Here is a 20,332-nt window from a genome sequence, read left to right on the forward strand (position 1 = left end):
AACATCATTATATACATATATACATCATTACATGATCATATGAAATTTTATATCAAGAAAACAGATTAAACTGGGCTCCCATGAGCACCCCTATATACAGAATATCCCGGGACCCTTTCGAATATAGCTTTGAGAGATGTAGCACACTGTGTATGCCATCAGAGACTTGTAAACTGTTACAGTTACGACTGACAGTATTGTACGTTGCCCACGGCTAACAGAGAGTGACTTGAGAATGATACTTGCCCTCTTTTGGGGTCACAATACTAGGTCAACGGCTGTCAAGGTTCTCCACCTACCCCCTGAGCTTTATGGACTCCCTGTCCCATCTCGACAATGTCAAGTATAAAATAAATGGCAGTTCCATTCCTCTTCCTCAGGGGATGTCCTTTATCAACATTAATGTCTTTCCCACTCCATTAGGAAAGAGTCCGTACCTGATGTTCACCAACCGCCATGAGATCCGTCGCATCGACCTGCTGAAGAGTGAATACACACAAGTGGTCCCCACACTGAAAAACGCTGTGGCCCTGGATGTGGACGTTTCCACCAACAGGATGTTCTGGTGTGATCTATATCATCGTAAAATATACAGGTATACACACACAGAGACGCAGCATCCAGCACACAATTCGAGCAATATAAGGCTTATAAAAACACTACACACAGGCAGGATGTTGGCAGTGTAGATAACCTCGTCCTCATGGTTCAGCCATTCTGTCATCCCCTCCCTTCCTGTATTCATCCATCTTGTCGGTTTCAACCTGGCACACCTTCTGGTCGCGAGACACACCTGGGTGCTGCAAGTGTGCGTGTGTGTGTGTGTGTGTGTGTGTGTGTGTGTGTGTGTGTGTGTGTGTGTGTGTGTCAGTCACACCTGGAGAGCTGTGGCATCAATCTGACAGCGAAAGGCAGAGTTGTTTGTCCTTCACACACACACATCCATGCACAACTACACTTACTGAAAGTGTGTGTGTGTGTGTATGTGCATGTGTCTCTCACATCTCCCTCTCTCCACCTGAGGGCTGGCAGGTAGAGGGAGGGACCTTTTATCATCTCAGCTGAGCCATATTCTCTCTCTAATTTCACTGCGTCAATAATCACCACCATTATTCATCTGCGGATACACACATTTGCATGCTTGAACATGCGCGCGCAGCTACAGAGACTCGGGGAGAGGCTCAAGGGATTGTGATTGGAGATAAACAGACAAACAGACTAATTTGTCATGATAAGCTCTACTTTTGAAAGAGCAAATAAACACACACAGTCACTTTAAATAACTAGCAACACGCAAACTTGTCCACTTAATGATATTTGGTTGTGCTTGCCTCCTTTTGATCTTTTAAAAACCAATTATTCAAATACACCCAAAATCATTAATGCAGACTATCAGTCCAGGGCAGGTAAATGTTGCATGTCGTGCTTTTCAGATTTTTGTTTGTTTGTTTGTTTGTACAGTTTTTTTGTTTTTTTCTTATCCCAATGATGAAAACAATCAGATACCAGATCTTGGCAGCTATGATGAATAGTGGAGTCATCATCATCATAGCTGCCAAGGTTAAAGCAGTAAATGAGAGAGTATTTGAAAGTGATTCCTCCTTATCCCTTTTTAAACGGGATTCCTCCCTCACTCTGACTGAGTGGCTTTCCAGGGTAATTCTTAGTGATTAGCATGCTACAGGTCGATGTGTTGTTAACTTCTCCCCATGATGGAGATGTTTGTTCCAAACAATGATACAGCCAATTGAAGACGCAATCTGCTCAGTGGTTTTGGACTCATCCGTCTCTGTCTATCCTCACTGTAGCTTGCCCTCTATTCATCCCTCCAACCTGTTCATCTCAGTCTACGCAAATATTTTCAGTTAAAAGGGCGTCTGCAAAAAATATGCAGTTCAAATGTGAAATTGCAATGTACTTCAGTATATAATGGAGTGGGGTGGCAACAGACAAAAATGCATGCTGTCACAGTATGTTTTCCACGATACACAATCCTTAAATAGCACAATAACTTGAGATATTGTTCCATTTGCTTCTTCATTTTCATTTCCCCCTGAGTGAGAGACAGGTGTTGGATGCATGTTATAAACCCTGGGGCATGAGCGGGCAGCCAATCTATTTACAACAGATTATCTATCACAAGGCAGCAGCAGGTTAACTTTTCCCCCCACTGATGAAGATGTCTGGAGTGGCAAACAATAATTAACAGCGCAATCTGCTTCCGAGTCTCTGACTCTTCCATGTCTACCTCATCCCTCAACCCAATGACTTCGCCAGCCTCCACTTATGTTGAGATGCTGCTTCCATCTGTACGTCTCATCTTTATCCCCCCTCACGTTGCTAACGTGAGTAATTTCAAGACAGTGTTTCCCAACCTGTCGACGATGAACTGTCGTCTTCCACAGAGCTTATGCTATTCAAGCAAAGCGCTATGTCTGAAGATGGGTCACACTGAGTAAGGAGTGGAAGGATCACAGGATTAGAGAAAGGCAAAACCGGGGACAGGGTAATGGAAAGATAGCAAGTGGGATGGTAGAGGAAAAGAAGAAATTGAAAGGCACAAGGAAGGGACAGCCACAGATGGGAAGACTGACAGGAGGGGAGAAAGCTGCAGGTTGTTTTGGAAGCAGCTGATGGATGAAGACATACTTATTCTCCCTGGGAGGTGCTGTTTGCTGGGAAGGCCGGGTTGTTACGGAGGTGTCAGGTGTGGGTGCCCCTGACACAGCATTATCGAGAGTAAATAACACCTGTTAGTCACCATGTCCAAGTGGGTTATAAGGAACATCGGAAGCTCAAATCTGTCTTCACAGCAAAATGAAAAGAGATTAGGCAGCAACAAATCCAGCAAATGCAACTTTTGTGTCTGCCCTAGTTTTTCTGCCTGCTGATAAATTTTTGGGTTATCATAACATGGACACACATATCCTCAAACCACCAGCGCTTACATCAACAAGGCCAGCGACTCATCGCAGCAGGTGGCACTCATCGACTCCCTCCACTCCCCCGAAGGCCTGGCAGTTGACTGGGTCCATAAGAACATCTACTGGACCGACTCAGGCAACAAGAGTATCTCCGTCGCCACAGGAGACGGCAGGAAGAGGAAAGTGCTAATAGCCACTGAGCTCAGCGAGCCCCGGGCCATTGCAGTGGATCCTCACCAAGGGTGAGTGTTAAAAGTTTATGGTGGAGGGATTATTTTGTAAAGATGGTGAAAGGGCAACAAAGGATGGCACGGTGGTGCAACAACCCTGTGACTGTCTTTGTTGTTCTCTGAATTGAGTAAAAGCCAATGTTATTGCGTCAAGAAGACATTTTGGGCCTAAAATTTTTTTACTAAAGCCTAATATAGATTTTTGCAGTGCTGCACCATCTGTTAGATTAAGCAGCTTCACATTTATTTGCAGATAAAATGTGACTCTCAGCTCTATCTGCCTCACTCTCTTTGTCTTTGATGTCCCGAGTTCCCCAAAGGACTGTTTTCACAGAGCTACAAACCTAGACTAGCATGAAATACATGCAAATGAAGCCCAACTTTTGCAGGTTTCACTTAGTCGCATGCACACACACTCATAGGTGCTTACTTTCGAAAGTGATGCAAGTTTACAGTACCTGCCCTACTACAGATGTAAAAAAATAGAGAGTCAAACAGGACCATTGTCGGACAGAATCTGACTGAGTCAGTCTCTCTCTCTCTCTCTCACACACACACACTGAATGTATCCTGTAACTATGTAACTGCTTGGCACATCTTCCTACAGGTTTATGTATTGGTCAGACTGGGGAGTTCAGGCCAAAATTGAGAAAGCTGGAATGAATGGAGTGGACCGGCAAGTGTTGGTGTCCGAACACATTGAGTGGCCCAATGGAATCACCCTGGGTAAGGAATATGAAAGGCTCAGATTAAAACTATATGATGATACAGGTGTAGATAAAAACAATCAAAAGTTTTGGAAACGATGCTATGATCCTGAGACGACTTCATGCTTGAGACAACACGCACAGAAAGAGGGAGAGAATCAAAGACAGAAAAATTGCAGGAGTTCAGCGATGAAAATAGTTGAGGTGTTGCATCCCCTGAGTAGCTTTTATTGTTATAGCTCAGTTTGTGTCTGGCTCTCATCAATCAAACCAGTGAACACCAGGCTCTGAATTAATAAACCAGACGCTATGTGCCATCGATACCTCCCATCATACCTTTCAACTCCCTCCGCGGCACCAGCCAATTTCTCTCAGTTGCCCTTGCCTACGGAGAGAGAGGCACACAGTCACTCCACTCTGTGGAATTGAGGTGTCGCCGCATCTGTATGAAAACAAATTATTTTTTAGAGTAAGGTGAATGAGAGAGTTGCGCTATAATGCTTTGAGAGAGGGGGTGGATTATTTTTGCTTTGGACATTGATTTCATGCAGCGCAGAGAACAGAGCAGGTGATTGTCTGAGTCTGGAGAGGAGAAGCAGGAGAAGAATGAAAATTGCTCTTTTTCATTTACTCTTAAATAAGTTTCTTTTTCAGTGACCCATTTTACATGCCTATCGCATGTGATCAAATGCCTGTTTATAAAAAACATGTAGGGAAAGTCAGTGTTAATCACCATTGATGTGACAACATTGATGACAAATTCCGTTAAATGAATTAATTTAACTAAACTTAATTAAAACGCCTAAACTTGTCCACAACACTAAAAATATACAAGCAGATATTTCTATTGATTCTGGAAAACGCTGTCCTGTTATAGCTAATTTGTCATATGTTCCATACTCATCTTGTTTTAGTTCATGTATGTTAAGCCCATTTTAGATCCAATAGCAGAAATTTCACTCTGTAGTCATTCATGATGTAAATAAGTGAAGAAAAAAATCTATTCCCTGTTTATTAACATATTTTCATGCCAGCACCGCTGCATGTGTAAGTGTTTGTCAGGATTTTATTAAGGCAGTGTCATTTCAGGAATTGTGTCCTTTGCTGTCATTTACAACAGTCTACATTTTCCAGAAAACAACTGCACCACTCTGTGGCCCATAGCAAAGGCAAGGGAATGCTGCAGTCCTAATATAAACAGTACTGGGGACTAATACAAGGAGGAGAGAATTGTAAAACATTGACTTTACCCTTTAAAATAAGTCCAGCAAGACTAATCAATTTGCTCAAGGGCACATATATTTTTCCGCGGCAAGGAAGTCAACCGACAATATTACAATCACATCTGTGTTTTCTCAGCACAGAGTCTCAGCCGTCATGTCAACAAAGATTGATTGTGTAGCTACTGGGCCATTACATTCATACACCTCTCACCCCAGGCCTTTTCTGTTAGAATGACCTCTCTCTTTTTGCATTCATCTCTTTCTCCTTCCCCCTTTTTTCTTTTCCTACACGGTTTAGACTTGTCCAATAGGCGTCTGTACTGGGTGGATTCAAAGCTGCATCTGCTGTCCAGTGTTGATCTGAATGGAGATAACCGGAAAGTGCTACTGACCTCCCATGACCACCTGGGACACCCATTTGCCCTTACCGTTTTTGAGGTATGTTAAGGCTGACTTTATAATACAGCCATAGTATCGTGACAGCAAATTGTATGGGAAAGTCTTCTTTTTTTTTTCTATAAAAATAATCCTCTATAACCTTAAAGTACCATAGAATGTTTTTCCTCAGCCAGCCTGATATTAGTTCTAGAGATGGATAGACAGATATCTTTATATATATATATATTTTAACCTCACCTTTGCAAATTGAGTGTTTTTCTACTTTGTGGGCATTTGTTGCTTTAGTCAAGTTAGCAAAACTGTCAGATAATCAGATAAGTAACAAAGTAATTTGTATTTTTCATCTGTTATGCTACTATCATGTGGTGATGAAGATGCGATAGGTGATTGCTTTGAAAATCCTTTTTGTGGTAGGCATATATCCTGTTGAGAAGAAATACTGGACTGGACTAAAAAGAATAAAATCATCCAGTGCACCACAAGAACGAGCCTGCTTTATGAAGCGGGAAACAATCTTTAAAATAAATAAAGAAAAAATATAAAATGAATCAAGTCAGAGAATAATACCTTTAGATTAATTGTTCTTCGCTGTGTGATTTAGTGTGCTTTTCCTCAAGGAGATCTGTACCTGAAAGGCTAAGAAAATGTTAATGTCCTTATTTTGACCTCCAAAAGATGCCGCATAGACACACAAAGATATAAATAGGTCCATTCTCGCCCCTCTCTGCCATGTGGGACACTCCTTTATCATGTTTGTTGCTTCCCATCTTGGTGGTATAGTTGTAGTTTGAGCAACAGATATTAGTGATAAATCAGTGTTGATGTTGAACAAGAAGAATTTAGAGATGGAGATGTTGGCCACAGGATAAATCCAGAAAAAAAAAGGTCTTTTCAAGGGCTACTGAGTAAAGAGTCACAGTACACTCAACACAACAATCAATGAAACTAATTTGGGTGTATTTATTGAGGCAGGAGTAAGTCTGTTAGAGCACATGAAGTACAGAAGATGTGAAAGGTGGGGAAAGAGCTGAAGGAACACAGGGGCATGCAGATGAGTAGGAAAAAGAGGGAGGTGAGATGTGATCAGCTGCACTCACCACAATGATGAGAAGCAAAGGCAAGGAGGGGACATCCATCATGTCCAGCTGAGTTTACTGGCATGTGTGCATGTGAATGTGTGTGCGTTTGTGTAGAAGCAATGAGTGAAACCAGTGTTTCGGATAGCAGTGGAAGTCCATAGATTAATAGCCCTCAGAGCTTCTGCTCTTTCTTCTGTTCTGGTTATGAAACAGAACAAATTAAAAGTCCTTTTTCCCCGGTCCCAACAGACAGATAGCAAATGTTTCTTCAGGGTTGCCTCGTTCAAGTTTCAAACCAAAACACTGTACGTTCATCTTTTCATTTAATTTAGTCGGTGGATTATCCAGGACATTAGCTCTTAGGGAATGCTTTAGCATCAGAGTCCTTGTCTCTGTTAAGCTGTTTACAGACTCCAGTTAGCCCAGCTTTGGAACTACTACACACCAGAATATTTGGTCTGCTTTTAGCAACATGAGGATGTTAATAAAGTGTCTAGTGTCTAAAAAAGGTCTAAGGTTTGTACCCGGCCTTTTGTGTAGGTGAGTGTGCAAAGTCTCCCTCAGCTTCCGTGGGTTCCCTTCGGTTACTCTGGCTTCCTTCCACAATCCAAAAACATACAAATTAGGTCAAATGGAAATTCCAAAGTGTGTATATGAGCTTAAATGGTTGTTTGTCACCATATGGATAATCTTTAGACATAATGGTTTGGATGAATGCACGTAAAAAGAGATTTTTTTTTTTTTTTTTTTTTTTTTTTTTTTCACATTTACCACATTAGTAGTGATTACAAAACCATCAGAAGTGCTGCAGCAATTAATATTTATCCTACTGCATTGAAGAACAAATGTATTTTTGATGAGGTCTGGCTGTATGCTGCAAGCTAGATGAAGTTCGTGAAGTTTTTTTTTTTTTTATTGTCATGCAACGTGAACGGAGGTTTCCAGGCATCTTTCAACAGATCAGCAGCAGTTTTCAACCAAAAGTGTTGAACCAATTCCCATTAAGTCACATTCCATTACACATTTCATTATAAGCATACACTCCCTATGCCCATACAGTGGCTCTTATGAGAATTTGACATAAATGAGGTATAACAATTGTGTGATTTATAGTCAGTACTGCAATGTCATGCCCCTCAGTTATATCAATTTAATGTTAATTTAATGTTAAAGTCACTTCAATATAATACCTGTAATGCTAAGATAAGCACCTTCATATTATTGTTTCTTATTGTGTTATTGTTTCATAAGAATGCAAAGGGAAGAAACTTGGTACCCCTATCAAAGTTTACACAAAAGTCAGAAGCATACTAACCCATCTAGTCAATGTCCACCCCCTGCCAAGACAGCAAGCTCTGATGAAATACAGATGGCAGAGACGTGCAGAGTAATGTTTTCTCTTTCTTCAGTATCACTTTGTAACTTTTCTCTTTCGGTTGACTAGATGTGGTTGTTGTTAAAAAAAAAAAAGGGGGGGGGGGGGGATGCTGATTGAAAGGAATTGAATACATTCATGAAGAAAGAAAAAATAAAAGTGCGGCGCAGGGTCTCCCCTTTAGCCATAAAATCCGGTGACTGACACTTGGACTTAACCAGCCTGTGTCCACACAGGTTCAACAGCATTTGGTTAACATAGCACTCAGGGCCTATGAAAGATGGAATGAAACATGAAGACAAAAATATCATGCTGGCCACTGCTAACAACGAAACACTCAACAAATCCATCAGTTACACGGTTAAATGAAAGCTGAAGTTATCGACTGGCCAGTCCCAGCTAAGAAGGAAATACCCGTGTGGATGTGCCACAATGATTATTTTCGCAGAGATTAACAAAACATATCTCCAAACGTCATTTGATTCCTACACAGGTTTAACAACTCCAACTCCGCATTAATATTTTATAATTATAACAAAGAACACAAATCAATCTCAACAACATCAAAGACTTCAAAAGTTGACTGAGCTTCCATTTGTAGATCTCTGGCAGGAGCCACCAAAAACTCATCAGGCAGCTGTGCCAGTCAAAAGGCTCCAGCATTTGTTCTTTTGGGACAGAATCATGGCAAAATCATCAAGCGCTGTTCGCTCCCAGACTTCAAAAACACATCCATTTAGTTGTACTCTCATCCGTTTGACAAACATAGACAGCTCTGACAGTCTGACAGAGGTGATGTAATGCCATGTATTCTGTTCAGGAGAGCGAGTGCATGTATATAAGCTCTGGCCTATCCTTCGACACTTCAGAGATTCACCTTGATCCCGCAATGAAGAGCAGTGACCTGCGTTGGCTTTTGAAGTTTTCAAGGTGGAAAAATGCGATGCGTTTTAGACGCTGACAAAGGAAAAACTGACAAAGAAAAGCAGAGATAGAGGCTCCCAAAGAGCTGAGAGAGACATCCGCAGAGGAAGAGGGGAAAGGGGGGAGATGAATGATAGATTTGTATTATCAATGTGGCTGATATTTATCTTCCATTGTTTCAGCATTGCTGTCATATGAGTAAAGGTTATCTGAATCTGAAGTGGGAGAAGAGGGGTGGGGGTGTGTGTGTGTGTGTGTGTGTCTGTGGGGTGGGGAGGAGGTGCAAAAGGGGAGGGCAAGAGAAAGGTTATGTCCACCAATAACCCCGCACAAAATCAGAGTAAAGATTCACAGCTATGACTGAAGCGCACACAAAGACGCACCAACCTACTTATATACACACGTACCTTCGACAAATCTCCAGTTGACTCCCTAGCAGGTATTTGACCTTTAAAAGGGTCTGTAAAACTGTAAGTGAAACCTCGGAACAATCAGAAAATAGCCGTGGAAGCCACCATCACTTCCTCTAGCCTTCCTGTCTGATCTCTGTCACTCACCTCCTCAGTCATGGCCTCAGTCTTGCAACCATTTTCTCTGTTTTTCTTAATTGATGTGTGTCAGTGTATCAGTGGAGACTAAGCAGTCTGTGGTTGCCGGGGAAACTGTGCCTTGATATCACTGAAGAGACTTGTGAAGATGGAGAGAGGAAGTGAAAGATGAGAAGCAGGCCCTCATTGGTCTACGCTGACAGTTGTTTATTCCTCCAAAGCTCTCGGGGAACAAGTCTTTTATCGTCATGTTCTGTTTTGTTTTGTTTTACAAAAAGGAATGTTACTACAAAAGAGAGAGGTGTTAACAGAAAGGTGTATGCATATCTGTCAGGCGAGAAGACATCGTAAATGGCATTTTGACTCCCAAATCATACACCATCCCAATACACAAATACATACTATACCAATTTCTTCCATAAGTGTTTTTTATATCACTTCAAGTGTGCCGCTATGGTTGATTTTAGACTGCGAAAAATTGTTTGTTGGATTTACAAACACACTGATGCCAGCCAAGTGGCAGTTGTTTTAAGCTTTTACAATAAAATGCCTGAGCTGGTGTATCTCAAGAGGACAACATCCTTGCAGAGTTAAACATGTTGGTTTTTTTTTTTATAATTTTTTTATTTGAATTTATTTTGAACACTTGCCTGTTAATCCTCAATCCAACTGCGAAGGCGAGTTATTTGGACCCCAATGTAAATAAGCTCCAACAGCTGCCAAACCTCGTCAATACAATCTTTATCACCTCTTTTAACTTCTGTTGTTCTTGTTTTTCATAAGCCAAGTTAATAATGCATTAATAATGGATTTTTCCGAAAGTGTAATTTGCATTTATCGATTGTCAGGATTTACTCAGCATCGCAGCGCAGCTTACTGAGTCTGTTTAAACCACTTCATGAAAAAAACTATGCTTTTAACATTAATTCCATAAATTATTTATTAAAAGGAGCCTTCAAACCAAAGTAAGCAATTTCTCATGTGATCCCGATTAAAAAGTGAATATGTTACCCCAGGCATTAAAACAGCCCTTAAAAATGAGTTTTCACAAACCAAAAATTTCAGCTAATTTTGTCACTGAAGGAACTGATGAGATTAGGATTTCCACTCTGACACCCCAGGCCAGTGTTTTCACAGAAACAGCAATAAGATTCCTCATTATTAACAACCTGGTACATTTAACAGCATGTTGATTTAATTAAATAGCAATTATTAGGATGCATATTAACTGTATCTCTGCAACAAACTGCTGAATGTGTTTTTAATGGTACCCTTTCATCACCAAAACTATTGCAGGATTCATTAGTACGGACTTGTTAGGTAATTGCTGCATGCTCTATTTGCAATGTAAATTCTAATATATTTGTATGCAGATTATGCGAAATTTAAAATCTATGTTTGGAAGTAAGGCACACATAAGTCTGCATTACACCAGATGCACGTTGAGGAATGCATGTATTCTTAAATTCTACAAAATTTTACTCAGTGCGAGGAAAAAAAAAAAAAAAAAAAAAGCAAGACACAACAATCTTGTGTTTAGCCACAAAGATAATCATTATAGTACATGCGATGATTTTTTTTTGTCTGATCGGTGAAAATATAGATGAGTAACCTCTGCAGAGGTAAGAGAGATACTGTTGACTGATGACACCATCGCAGTTGAAACAGTGCAAGGTATTCGTGTATTTCATGGCAACAAGCAAATCCAGTGTAAGCCACTTTCTATATTTCATCACTGTGTTATTACAGAGTTGAGGCTTAGTAACCAGCACGTATGCATGTTATCTTTTAACTCCCATTTTCCTTTTCAATGCAGGATCGCATATATTGGACCGACTTGGAGGATGAAGCGATTTACAGCGCCAACCGACTGACGGGGCACGAGGTGGTGAAGGTGGCAGAGCACCTCAACAACCCCCTGGACCTAGTTGTATTTCATGAACAGAGGCAGCCAAAGGGTAAGACACGGAATATACTGAGAACTAGAGCAGCTATGGCATGACATGGAAATTTTTTCTTCGTCTTTGTTGTTTTTTTTTGTTTTTTGTCTTTTTTTTGTTGTTGGCAAGGCTACAGGTGACAGGCTTCCATTATGAACTGGCTTTTGTGTCCCTCTGATAGTTGCTGCGCCGTATAAAAGTCTCTGTGATGAGACTGATCGTAGTGCTGGGCATGTCCATTGATGTGTTTTTTCATTTACCCAGGATAAATGCATTTGCAGGTGTATGCGTTTGATAGTTAGCGCCTGTGCGTGTGTGTACTTTGATGTGTTTAACAGTGTGTTCCAGCAATTTGTTTGTGTAACTGCCTTCATGCTTTGTTTTCTCCACTCTCTCTGAGCTCAGAGCTGTCTTTTCTGACTGTCAGTAGGGAGCTAATTGCATTCTCTCATTAATAAATCACAAGTTATGGTCAAAGAGAAATCACAGAATTGAGCATGTTTTCTCCAAAATGTAAAAAAAAAAAAAAAGAAGAAGAAGCTAGACGTACAACAACTACGTCGAAATAGGCGAAATTAATGAAATCAAGATAGTAGCTTCAATGACAATCTGAATATTTGATAAAGTTTAAATTTGACTACATCAGGTCAACCTCCCTTCCTTCTCCTATCATTTTAGCCTGTCAGCGCAGACACTGTCTAAACAAAACCCAGAAAAAAAGAGCGATGCTAATGCTGTTGTCTCGAGCAAATGTTCAATAACGTCACACGAATGTCTAATACAGTCTTTCTTCCCGACCACGGACCACCAGTGCAGACCACTGGTGGTCTGCAAGGGACCCCTGGTGGAGTGTTTCTAAAACTGTCTGAGAGTGACCATGGAGCACAGGAGTATTGTTTTTTTGTTTTTTTTTCCAATATTAATGCAAATCCATGTAGATTCAATCACAAAATATAAATACCGCGATTGCCAGTGCAGTGACTGTTTTCCAACACATTGTGCTGAATTTTGGACTTGAGACAAAATCAATTTACTGTAATGAAATGAAGTCTGTTGTGTGTTCAATGACATCTGGCCACTTTAACTGCCACAGACACAGAGAATGAAGAAAAAAAAAAGTTTCACTGCAAGTAAGAGGTTGAGAAGCATAGCCTAATAAGATAAAATGGAGAAGTGGTGACATTTTATATCCAAAAGGTTAACTTCACTGTGACATTATCATGTTGCACAAAAACATATCTCGCCGTTATTCAAAAGTATAGGTCAGGAAGAGAAGGGCATACGTTTTCTAAATTTACGATGGGTGCAGAGCAGCTATGTTGGCATTGTGGTGTTGAACAGTAGTCTTTTTATTTGATGCAGTCAGGGCTGCAGCTTTATGTTCAAAGTCAGCTTTATTAACCACGCAGGTGAACAAGAAGTTTGGCAAGTCAGCCAAATCTTAAACAAAGGCATCATCAATTTTATTAACATAACCCTGGATATAAATCAACAAATACCTCTTATTGGATTCCTTTAAAACCTTCACTACACTGTATATACAGCCAGCCAGCATCCTTCCAGCTGAGCTCTAAAGCCAAAATCTATGTTTTTCTAGGAAGGAAAGAAGAAGTACAGGAGAGGGCATTAGAGCTTTTGCAACTTCAGCACTTTCCAAATGTTTTTATCTCCTATATTTGGACCTTTTTTTTTTTTTTTTACCTTGAATTTCTTTACTTTAGATCTTCCCCCTCATCATCATCATCATCATCATCCCATTTGGTAAGGCTTCTTTTCCTCTCTCTCTTTCTGTTCTTTCCTCTTCCTTCCCACTCTGCCTCTTTCACGAGAGCACGACCAGCACGAAAATAAATAAGATTTACCACCACTGTGTCATACCATTCCCAGAGAGCTTCATTTCTGCATAATATGGAAAATAGGTGTTATCTGTAGCTTCTGAGAATTTTATTTAGCCAGCTGTTGATATGACTGTTCTGTGCTTGTTATGCAGAGATACTGTGCTGAGATGCATATGTATTCTCTGCTTATTAAAATCTTACTGTGTACAGTGAGTGATATTTCTTCTCCAACTGCTGGCTGATGATCCTCTGATGTGCTGCTTTCTCAAACTATGAGCCAAATCAGGAGGCAGAAGAGACCATAATCTGACCTAATTCCCCACATGATTTTCATTACGGCGCTAGAGTTGGATGTTTTTTGGGTTTTTTTCCTTAATAGAAGTTTACTTTGTAAAGCACAAGAAGGTTAATGGGTAGAAAGTATTTCTTGGTAATTGGACCCTGAATGTTCAAAACCTGGTGCTGATTTGAGGGTTTGTTTTTTCTGAGTCATAGAAGAGGCTGCAAGTTTTCTTTGTGAATTTCTGAATAGCATCATCCACACTAATAAAAAGTATTTTTAAACAATCCAGGTGGACTCAAATTTGGTTCAGAATTAGACTTGGATGCTTTTTATGCTGACCAGAGCAGACAGCCCAGTTTTGGGCTGTCTGTATCCTGTCTTTAATTCTTAATAATCTTTTCTTCTTGACTTCCCTAAAACACATACACCTCTTTGCACATCAACCTGGCAGTAACACAAGATTTCAATTTGGACCAAGTGTTTAAAATGTCAGCACTGAGGGTTTTTAAGTCGTAATATTCGCTAGAGATGGAAGACTGTTGCCTGCGTAAAAGATAAAAGGATTCAGGAACCAACTACCAAATGACGTTACCTGAATTTTTTTGTAATTCCATTTTGTTTCTGCTTCTGTCCCTCCAGCCCCCGACACCTGCAATATGGGAAGTCTGCCTAATGGTGGCTGTGAGTACCTCTGTCTGAAGGCCCCTCAGATCACAGACCACTCCCCCAAGTACACCTGTGCCTGTCCTGATGGCATGGAACTGGGACCAGACATGAGGCGCTGTGCTTTAGGTAAGTCAGACTTACTGTGAACCAACATCAATACCCCATTAAAGGAATTTGATTAAAACCATAACATAACCACATCTACCTACATATGCTAAATACCAGCAACGCAACGGAGTGCAGTTAAAGGAGTCCACTAAATTAAATATTTATACATATCTATAAATAAATGTTCTTCTTTAAACTCCTCAGTATATTTTGGGCCTTGAGTCTTATACATGGATGACTATGTAAAGCATTTTTCAGTGTACACTGAAGAAAAGACTAACAGGGCATTTTTGGTTTGGATCTGTGGTGCTCTTTGAACAACTGAATCCCAAAAGTCTTTGATAACTAGAATTCTGATCTGTAAAATATGATGTAAGCTGTCTCACAACCAGTTCATTAATGTTTAAAGAAGGTGTTCATACGCATCTCTTGTCTTATTTTATGAATCGTAACTGAAGCACATTCCTTCAGTGCTGACAGAAACATTATCTTACGGAGCTGGTACGGGAGTCTCCCAGTTGACCTGTCGTTGCCAGTCATTGTTGTCAAGTTGTTGTCCTTAACACGTCCCCCGTTTTGCACCTTGTGGGTGGTGAGTAAAAAGAAGCTGACAGACAAGAGAGAGAAATAAAGAGAGATGATGATGTATGTATGGATCCCTCCCGGGGAGGGGGGGGGGGGGGGGGGGGGGGTTCACAGGGCCAACAGACACAGACAGAGACGAAACAAACTGATTTATTTGATAGATTTAAACCATCTTAGTCTGGTTCCTTTAATCCCAATTTCACGTTCCCGTCTGTGTAATAAAATATTATGGTCAATAAAGCCAAAAGTACCACTGAGATCTAGCAGGATGAGTATTACGGCCAATCAGTTGTCTGAAGCCATTAAAATATCATTGGTAACTTTTGCCACTGCTGTTTCTGCGCTATTATGTACTCTAAAACCAGATCGAAACTCTTCAAATGAGTCACTCCTGAGCAGATGTTCACATAAAAGATTTGCAACTGTTTTTCAAGGATTTTAGAAATAAAAGCTAGGTTGCATATGGGTCTATAATTAGCCAAAACATCTGGATCAAGATTTGATTTTTTTTTGGGTGAGGTTTAATAATTTCAATCGAGAAAGTCTGTAGTACATAACCTAAACATAGAGGCTGATTGATTTATTTATTTCAGCTGAGCACTTATTACATTTTGGGGGGAAAAAAAAAAAAAAAAGGCCTCCGACATTCTGTTCTTCTGGCCCTGTACTTTATGTCTCTCTTAATTATGGAGCGACCATAAAACCCTGACGACATGTTTGGAAACACCCAATCAAATCAAACGACTTTTTTTTTTACTATGCCATTTAGTCAGATGGTAACACAAACACGAAGGTCTGTCAGTGGTGACCTGTGCATATTATGTTCTAATGACGCACATAAAAGTGGTCAGAGGCAGAGTTGATGGATCTGTTTTGGAATAGGTGATATGTTGGTTTGAGGTGCTGAGGCAGTGCATGGACTATGTAGGGATGCTTAGCTGCAAAGTCAAACTTAATGGAGGAAGAGAATGTGCTCTTTTATTCTTTCACTTCAATCATAACTGTGGTAAAATTTTGTACATCCAAAAAGAGCATTTTATGCAATGCAAAGGAATTCGGTGACGCTAAAGAGCTTGATGTGCTGTTTTAAATATCATTTTGATGACATCACAGTATATGCTATATGATTTTATTTATTTATTTATTTTTTTATGCATTTGCCACATTTTGATTTATAGCCCAGCTCTATTATAACTCTGCAGACTTGGGGGCGTGTTTCCTGTCACATGGAAATACAAAACCGCTAAGAAGAGGTGAAAACACTGTTGTGCTGCCTGTAACCTCCCAAATGCTGACGATTTTTCTGCTCTCACTTGTCCAGTTCGACCGAGAACAACCACAACGCTTGCTCCAACCACCACCACCAAAACAATTCCCACAACAGTCGCTACAACCAGCGCTACAACAACTAGCACAACTGTTACAGCCAGCACAACTACCCCTACCACCAGCACTACAACAACCACCAGCACCTCTGCTGCTGCCACGCTCAGACCCCTAACCAGACGCCCGACGACAACAACGGTCTCCACTCAGACCCCCAGAAGCACTTCCACAGAGCACCCTCGGACGCCCGCTGCCACGAGTACAGAGACGACCAGTTTCACCAGCACCAATCCGACATCAACATCCACACGCACACCTCTGTTAGGCCCAGCAGCCCCCAACAGCATTCAGAGAGAGAGCAACGGGAACCTCTCCCACAGAGGTAAGGATCATGGTGAGCTGGGCCAGTGTAAAGGAATGTCAGTTTGAGTGAAGTGTATGGATAGTGTGTGGGTTCCTCTGCGTGTATAATGCTGCACTGCCATCACAGCAGCTACCACCTGCCATTAAAGCAGCAGGGAGCTGAAAACCACTACTTACATCATTCCTCCCCTTTTTTCTGGATCTCCCTCTCGCACACGCACCCAAACACACCGGTGTTATCGCCCGGTCTGCTTGCTGCTGGTCCCTCATGAGCAGCATGAGCAGCATGTAGCAGAGCTGTCAGAGCTAACAAACGACAGTCCCCTCTATTCTCACCTTCCACCACTCATCACTCATCCTCGCGTCCTGACAGCCTCTCTCACCCTCTTTGTCTTTCTCTTTCGTCCTCTCTTCTCTTGTCTTTTTAATCTCACTCTTCAAAACTGGAAGCATTTTTGGTTTACACACCAATCAAGCTTCAATGAAGTGCCTGAAAATGCCACTTGATGGTTTGTTTACCCAGACAAACAATGACAGCAGAATAGAACAGTAGTACCAATTGTTTACAAGTCCATGCTAAGACTTGGAATTGTATTTGAAGGCAGAAAAAAATTCTTTATAGCCCCACAAAGCAAACTGATAAACCACTGTGTGGCAAAACACATGCTTTGTTGAAGAAATCTATGTTTTCAAATTTCTGTTTTCTTCTTCTTCTTGCATTGGCAACAGCCAAACTGCTTAGGCAACTATTTGTCCTTCAGTCTTTTGTTCCTCAGAAGTGAAGAAAGTCAACAAGAATGCTCTTTCGGCAGTTTGTACATAAGCATGATGTTATTAATTGTGTATTTGTTTTTACATGTTTTTGGTGGCTCCTGTTCCCTTTTCAGACCAAAGCAGGAGAAAGAGAAAGCGAGAGCTGCAAAACTAATTGAGTTATGGAGTAACTTACACACACAAAAATAAGTAATGTCTGACATTATATCGATACAGCCTACTGCTCAAAGTGAATTAGAAATGGAATAGAAGGTTGGCTAGCTGCATACTGTGTTTGAAGTCAGATTGTACAATATTGCATTTCCATCAGAAACATTTCTCATTATACTGAGAAGCCAAGAGAGTAAGGCTTGAGGATGAAAAAGTTACAGTATACAAGGGGAAAGAAGCTGAGACAGATGATTAAAGATTAAAATGCGAGTGAGACTTGAAAATAAAGGCAGAATAAGAGACAAGAGGAGAACAGGGAAAAGTAAAACTGAGGATTTCTTGAATAAAAACATTAGAGCAAGGGACGACAGAGGGATTGTAGAGGCACAAGATTGAACCAGGAGTGGAGAAAGAGCCTGACAGCCCAGTGTTTGAACAGGCAGGATGGGACCTAAAGAAATGACAGACTGTTGGGAGGGAAAAAACAGCATTTATAAGGATGAGAGAAGACAAGATTGAAAAAGGCAGAAGTGAAAGTGATTTTCTGGGAATTAAAGAGAATGGCTGCTCCAGCTAGTCTCATCACTTTGGGGGCCGGGATTTCAGAGTTACAAAGAAGCAAGAACATGTTTCCTCTGGTCTCTGAAGTTGTCAGCCTCCTCACCACTACACAAGTGCTCCAGATGAGAGGTGGGGCAGACACGGTTGAGAAAATGGGGCACGAGCAAGACGTGTCTCTAAACCCAGAGGCCATGAGTTATCATTTTTAACTCAGTGCACACTGTCAAGTTTGCAAGCATCAGCTGTTACACACATGAGCATCTTGCAGCTGGCAAAGTGCAGCAAAAAAAAAAGCTGGCGTTTCATAAAAAAAAAAAAAAAAAAAATGTAAATGAAAGCAACAACTGGTAGACAAAACTCCTGTGGATCTTCATCTCTTAAAAAATTGAACAATCACTTTTGAAAGTGCTGTTCTCACTAAAGTACCGCCATTGTACAGTATACAGTCCACAGTTCGGTGTAATAGGTTCTGCAAAGTTGAATGAGGCTTCAGTAAGTTCAATTAATCAAACTGAAGTCACCACTGACTGTTTATCGTCCCCTCCACCACAGCCAAAAACAGAAAAACTGTCTTTGGAAACAAAAAGTGGGGATTTCATACTAAAATGTCCTCTTTCCATCTTAAAATGAACTTGCACTGTCTCTCTGAAGAACTGTGGACTGTGGATTATTTCCTGAATTACGAAGGGGTATTTTACTGGTTATTACAAACAACCATCTATGCATTTAACATTAAGAGTCTTAGATAGTCACTTTAACATTATTTTCAGTATATATTGGAGGTAGTGTAAATATTACGATGGCTAAATTTAAGAAAAGGGATATAAATAGCAACTTCTCATGGAGGCAGGGAACAGCTAATTCTTTTTGAATTTTAAATCCCTCTGGCAATAATAAATTTAATGAAACTTTTTATGTCATTCTCTTTCTGTCTCCTTTTCAATTTCGCTCTACATTCACTTTCCATGGCCGTGGCTTTTTTCATAATTTCCACTTTAATAAGATTGTATTAATCCACCTTTTAGAGTCTTAGGACCCATTTGATGTCACTCATACTTTGAGAAAGCTGAACTCAATTCTGCTGACTCAGGACTCAGACGCTTACATACTGAAGAGGCACAGCACGTGATAGTGAGGACATATCACTAGCTGTGCCTTTTTTTCATAACGTGTCCGTCCATGTCGTCTTTGTGTGTGTTCCAGTTTACCCTCTATTTAAAATTAAGTGTAGGTCTTAATTGTAGGTCCCATCAGTCACGTCCCATCTGTGCCGTTTTACCGTGTATAGAACTACACAGTCTCTTTCTGGACTATGCCAATCAGTATGCAGGGCCAGTGCTGTGATCTCTTCTGTTAATCTTCCTCACTAGACTTCATTATAGCCATCTGATCACACTTTGGCTAATGGCTAGCCTGCTGCTAAAAGGAGCCCTGGGAACAGGATTAATGCCAGAGCTCCTCAGCGACCTGTTGGGGTGAGAGTTGAAGGGGAGTGGAGACACAAAGCATGTCTGGAATAAATGTAAACTCTGTTTCACTGTGACACAAAATGAAGATGAGATCATATGTTTAAGTTGGCTCTCAAGGTCATCTGGAGTCTCACAACATCTTTTAAAACTTCATCAGTCTGTAATGTATTGCTCTCTGAAACCAGATTTGTTTTAGGAAGGTAACTGTGAAATTTAATGCATTGCTTGCTGAAATTTCATTTGTCTCCTCTGTTATTAAAAAGCCTCTCATTGCATTTGTATGGCATTTGATAGGACTCATCTGCATTTCATTTACACGTGGTCTTGTCTGCTCTCCAAAGTGAAATCAGATGGATTCACTGTCTGTGTATTATGTAAATATGTTTTTTCAGCACAATGCTCCCTCTGCTACAACAAAGTAATTTCTCTCTCCGGCAATGCGTCGGGGAGGCGTTTCAGAACAGAACTTTTTGCTGAGTTTCATTCTTTCTTTTCTCTTCTGTTCACCTCAGCTGCGAGTGATCACTACCTCATAGGTAATAACATCACAGTAGCTGTTCTGGGGATAGTCATTCCTATCGGTGAGTACTCTTCACTTAGTTCTCTTTCTGCCTGCTGGCTTCTCCCTCCTTGCTTCTCCCTCTCTGCTTGTTGCTCAAGTCCTGCATGTTGTGTATGGACACTATATTTCATGTATGTGTGTGTCTTTGCACTAGCATGGGCATGAGTATGTGTGTGAGACTGAGCATTTTTATTCCCAGGATTTAAGCTTTTTAAATTTCATAACCGCAATTTCTGTCTTGAACTAACACATCAGTGATGTCCGATTAAAACTAAGAATGAAAAATCTAGTAACTGAT

At 40.7% G+C, this 20,332-nt stretch overlaps 1 protein-coding gene across 3 annotated transcripts in view; it reads left to right on the forward strand.

Moving 5' to 3' along the window:
• lrp8 (low density lipoprotein receptor-related protein 8, apolipoprotein e receptor) overlaps nt 1-20,332 on the forward strand; it is a 146,302-nt gene that overhangs the window by 120,014 nt on the left and 5,956 nt on the right. For all 3 annotated transcript variants that reach the window (XM_029500898.1, XM_029500899.1, XM_029500900.1), the window contains exons 10-17: nt 424-595; nt 2,942-3,166; nt 3,762-3,880; nt 5,383-5,522; nt 11,226-11,367; nt 14,110-14,262; nt 16,151-16,537; nt 19,985-20,053. In XM_029500898.1, coding sequence (XP_029356758.1) covers nt 424-595; nt 2,942-3,166; nt 3,762-3,880; nt 5,383-5,522; nt 11,226-11,367; nt 14,110-14,262; nt 16,151-16,537; nt 19,985-20,053 — 1,407 coding nt within the window. The remainder of the gene's footprint in view (nt 1-423; nt 596-2,941; nt 3,167-3,761; nt 3,881-5,382; nt 5,523-11,225; nt 11,368-14,109; nt 14,263-16,150; nt 16,538-19,984; nt 20,054-20,332) is intronic.

The sequence above is a fragment of the Echeneis naucrates genome, chromosome 4 (assembly GCF_900963305.1).
Source record: "Echeneis naucrates chromosome 4, fEcheNa1.1, whole genome shotgun sequence".
NCBI classification, from domain to species: Eukaryota; Metazoa; Chordata; class Actinopteri; order Carangiformes; family Echeneidae; genus Echeneis; species Echeneis naucrates.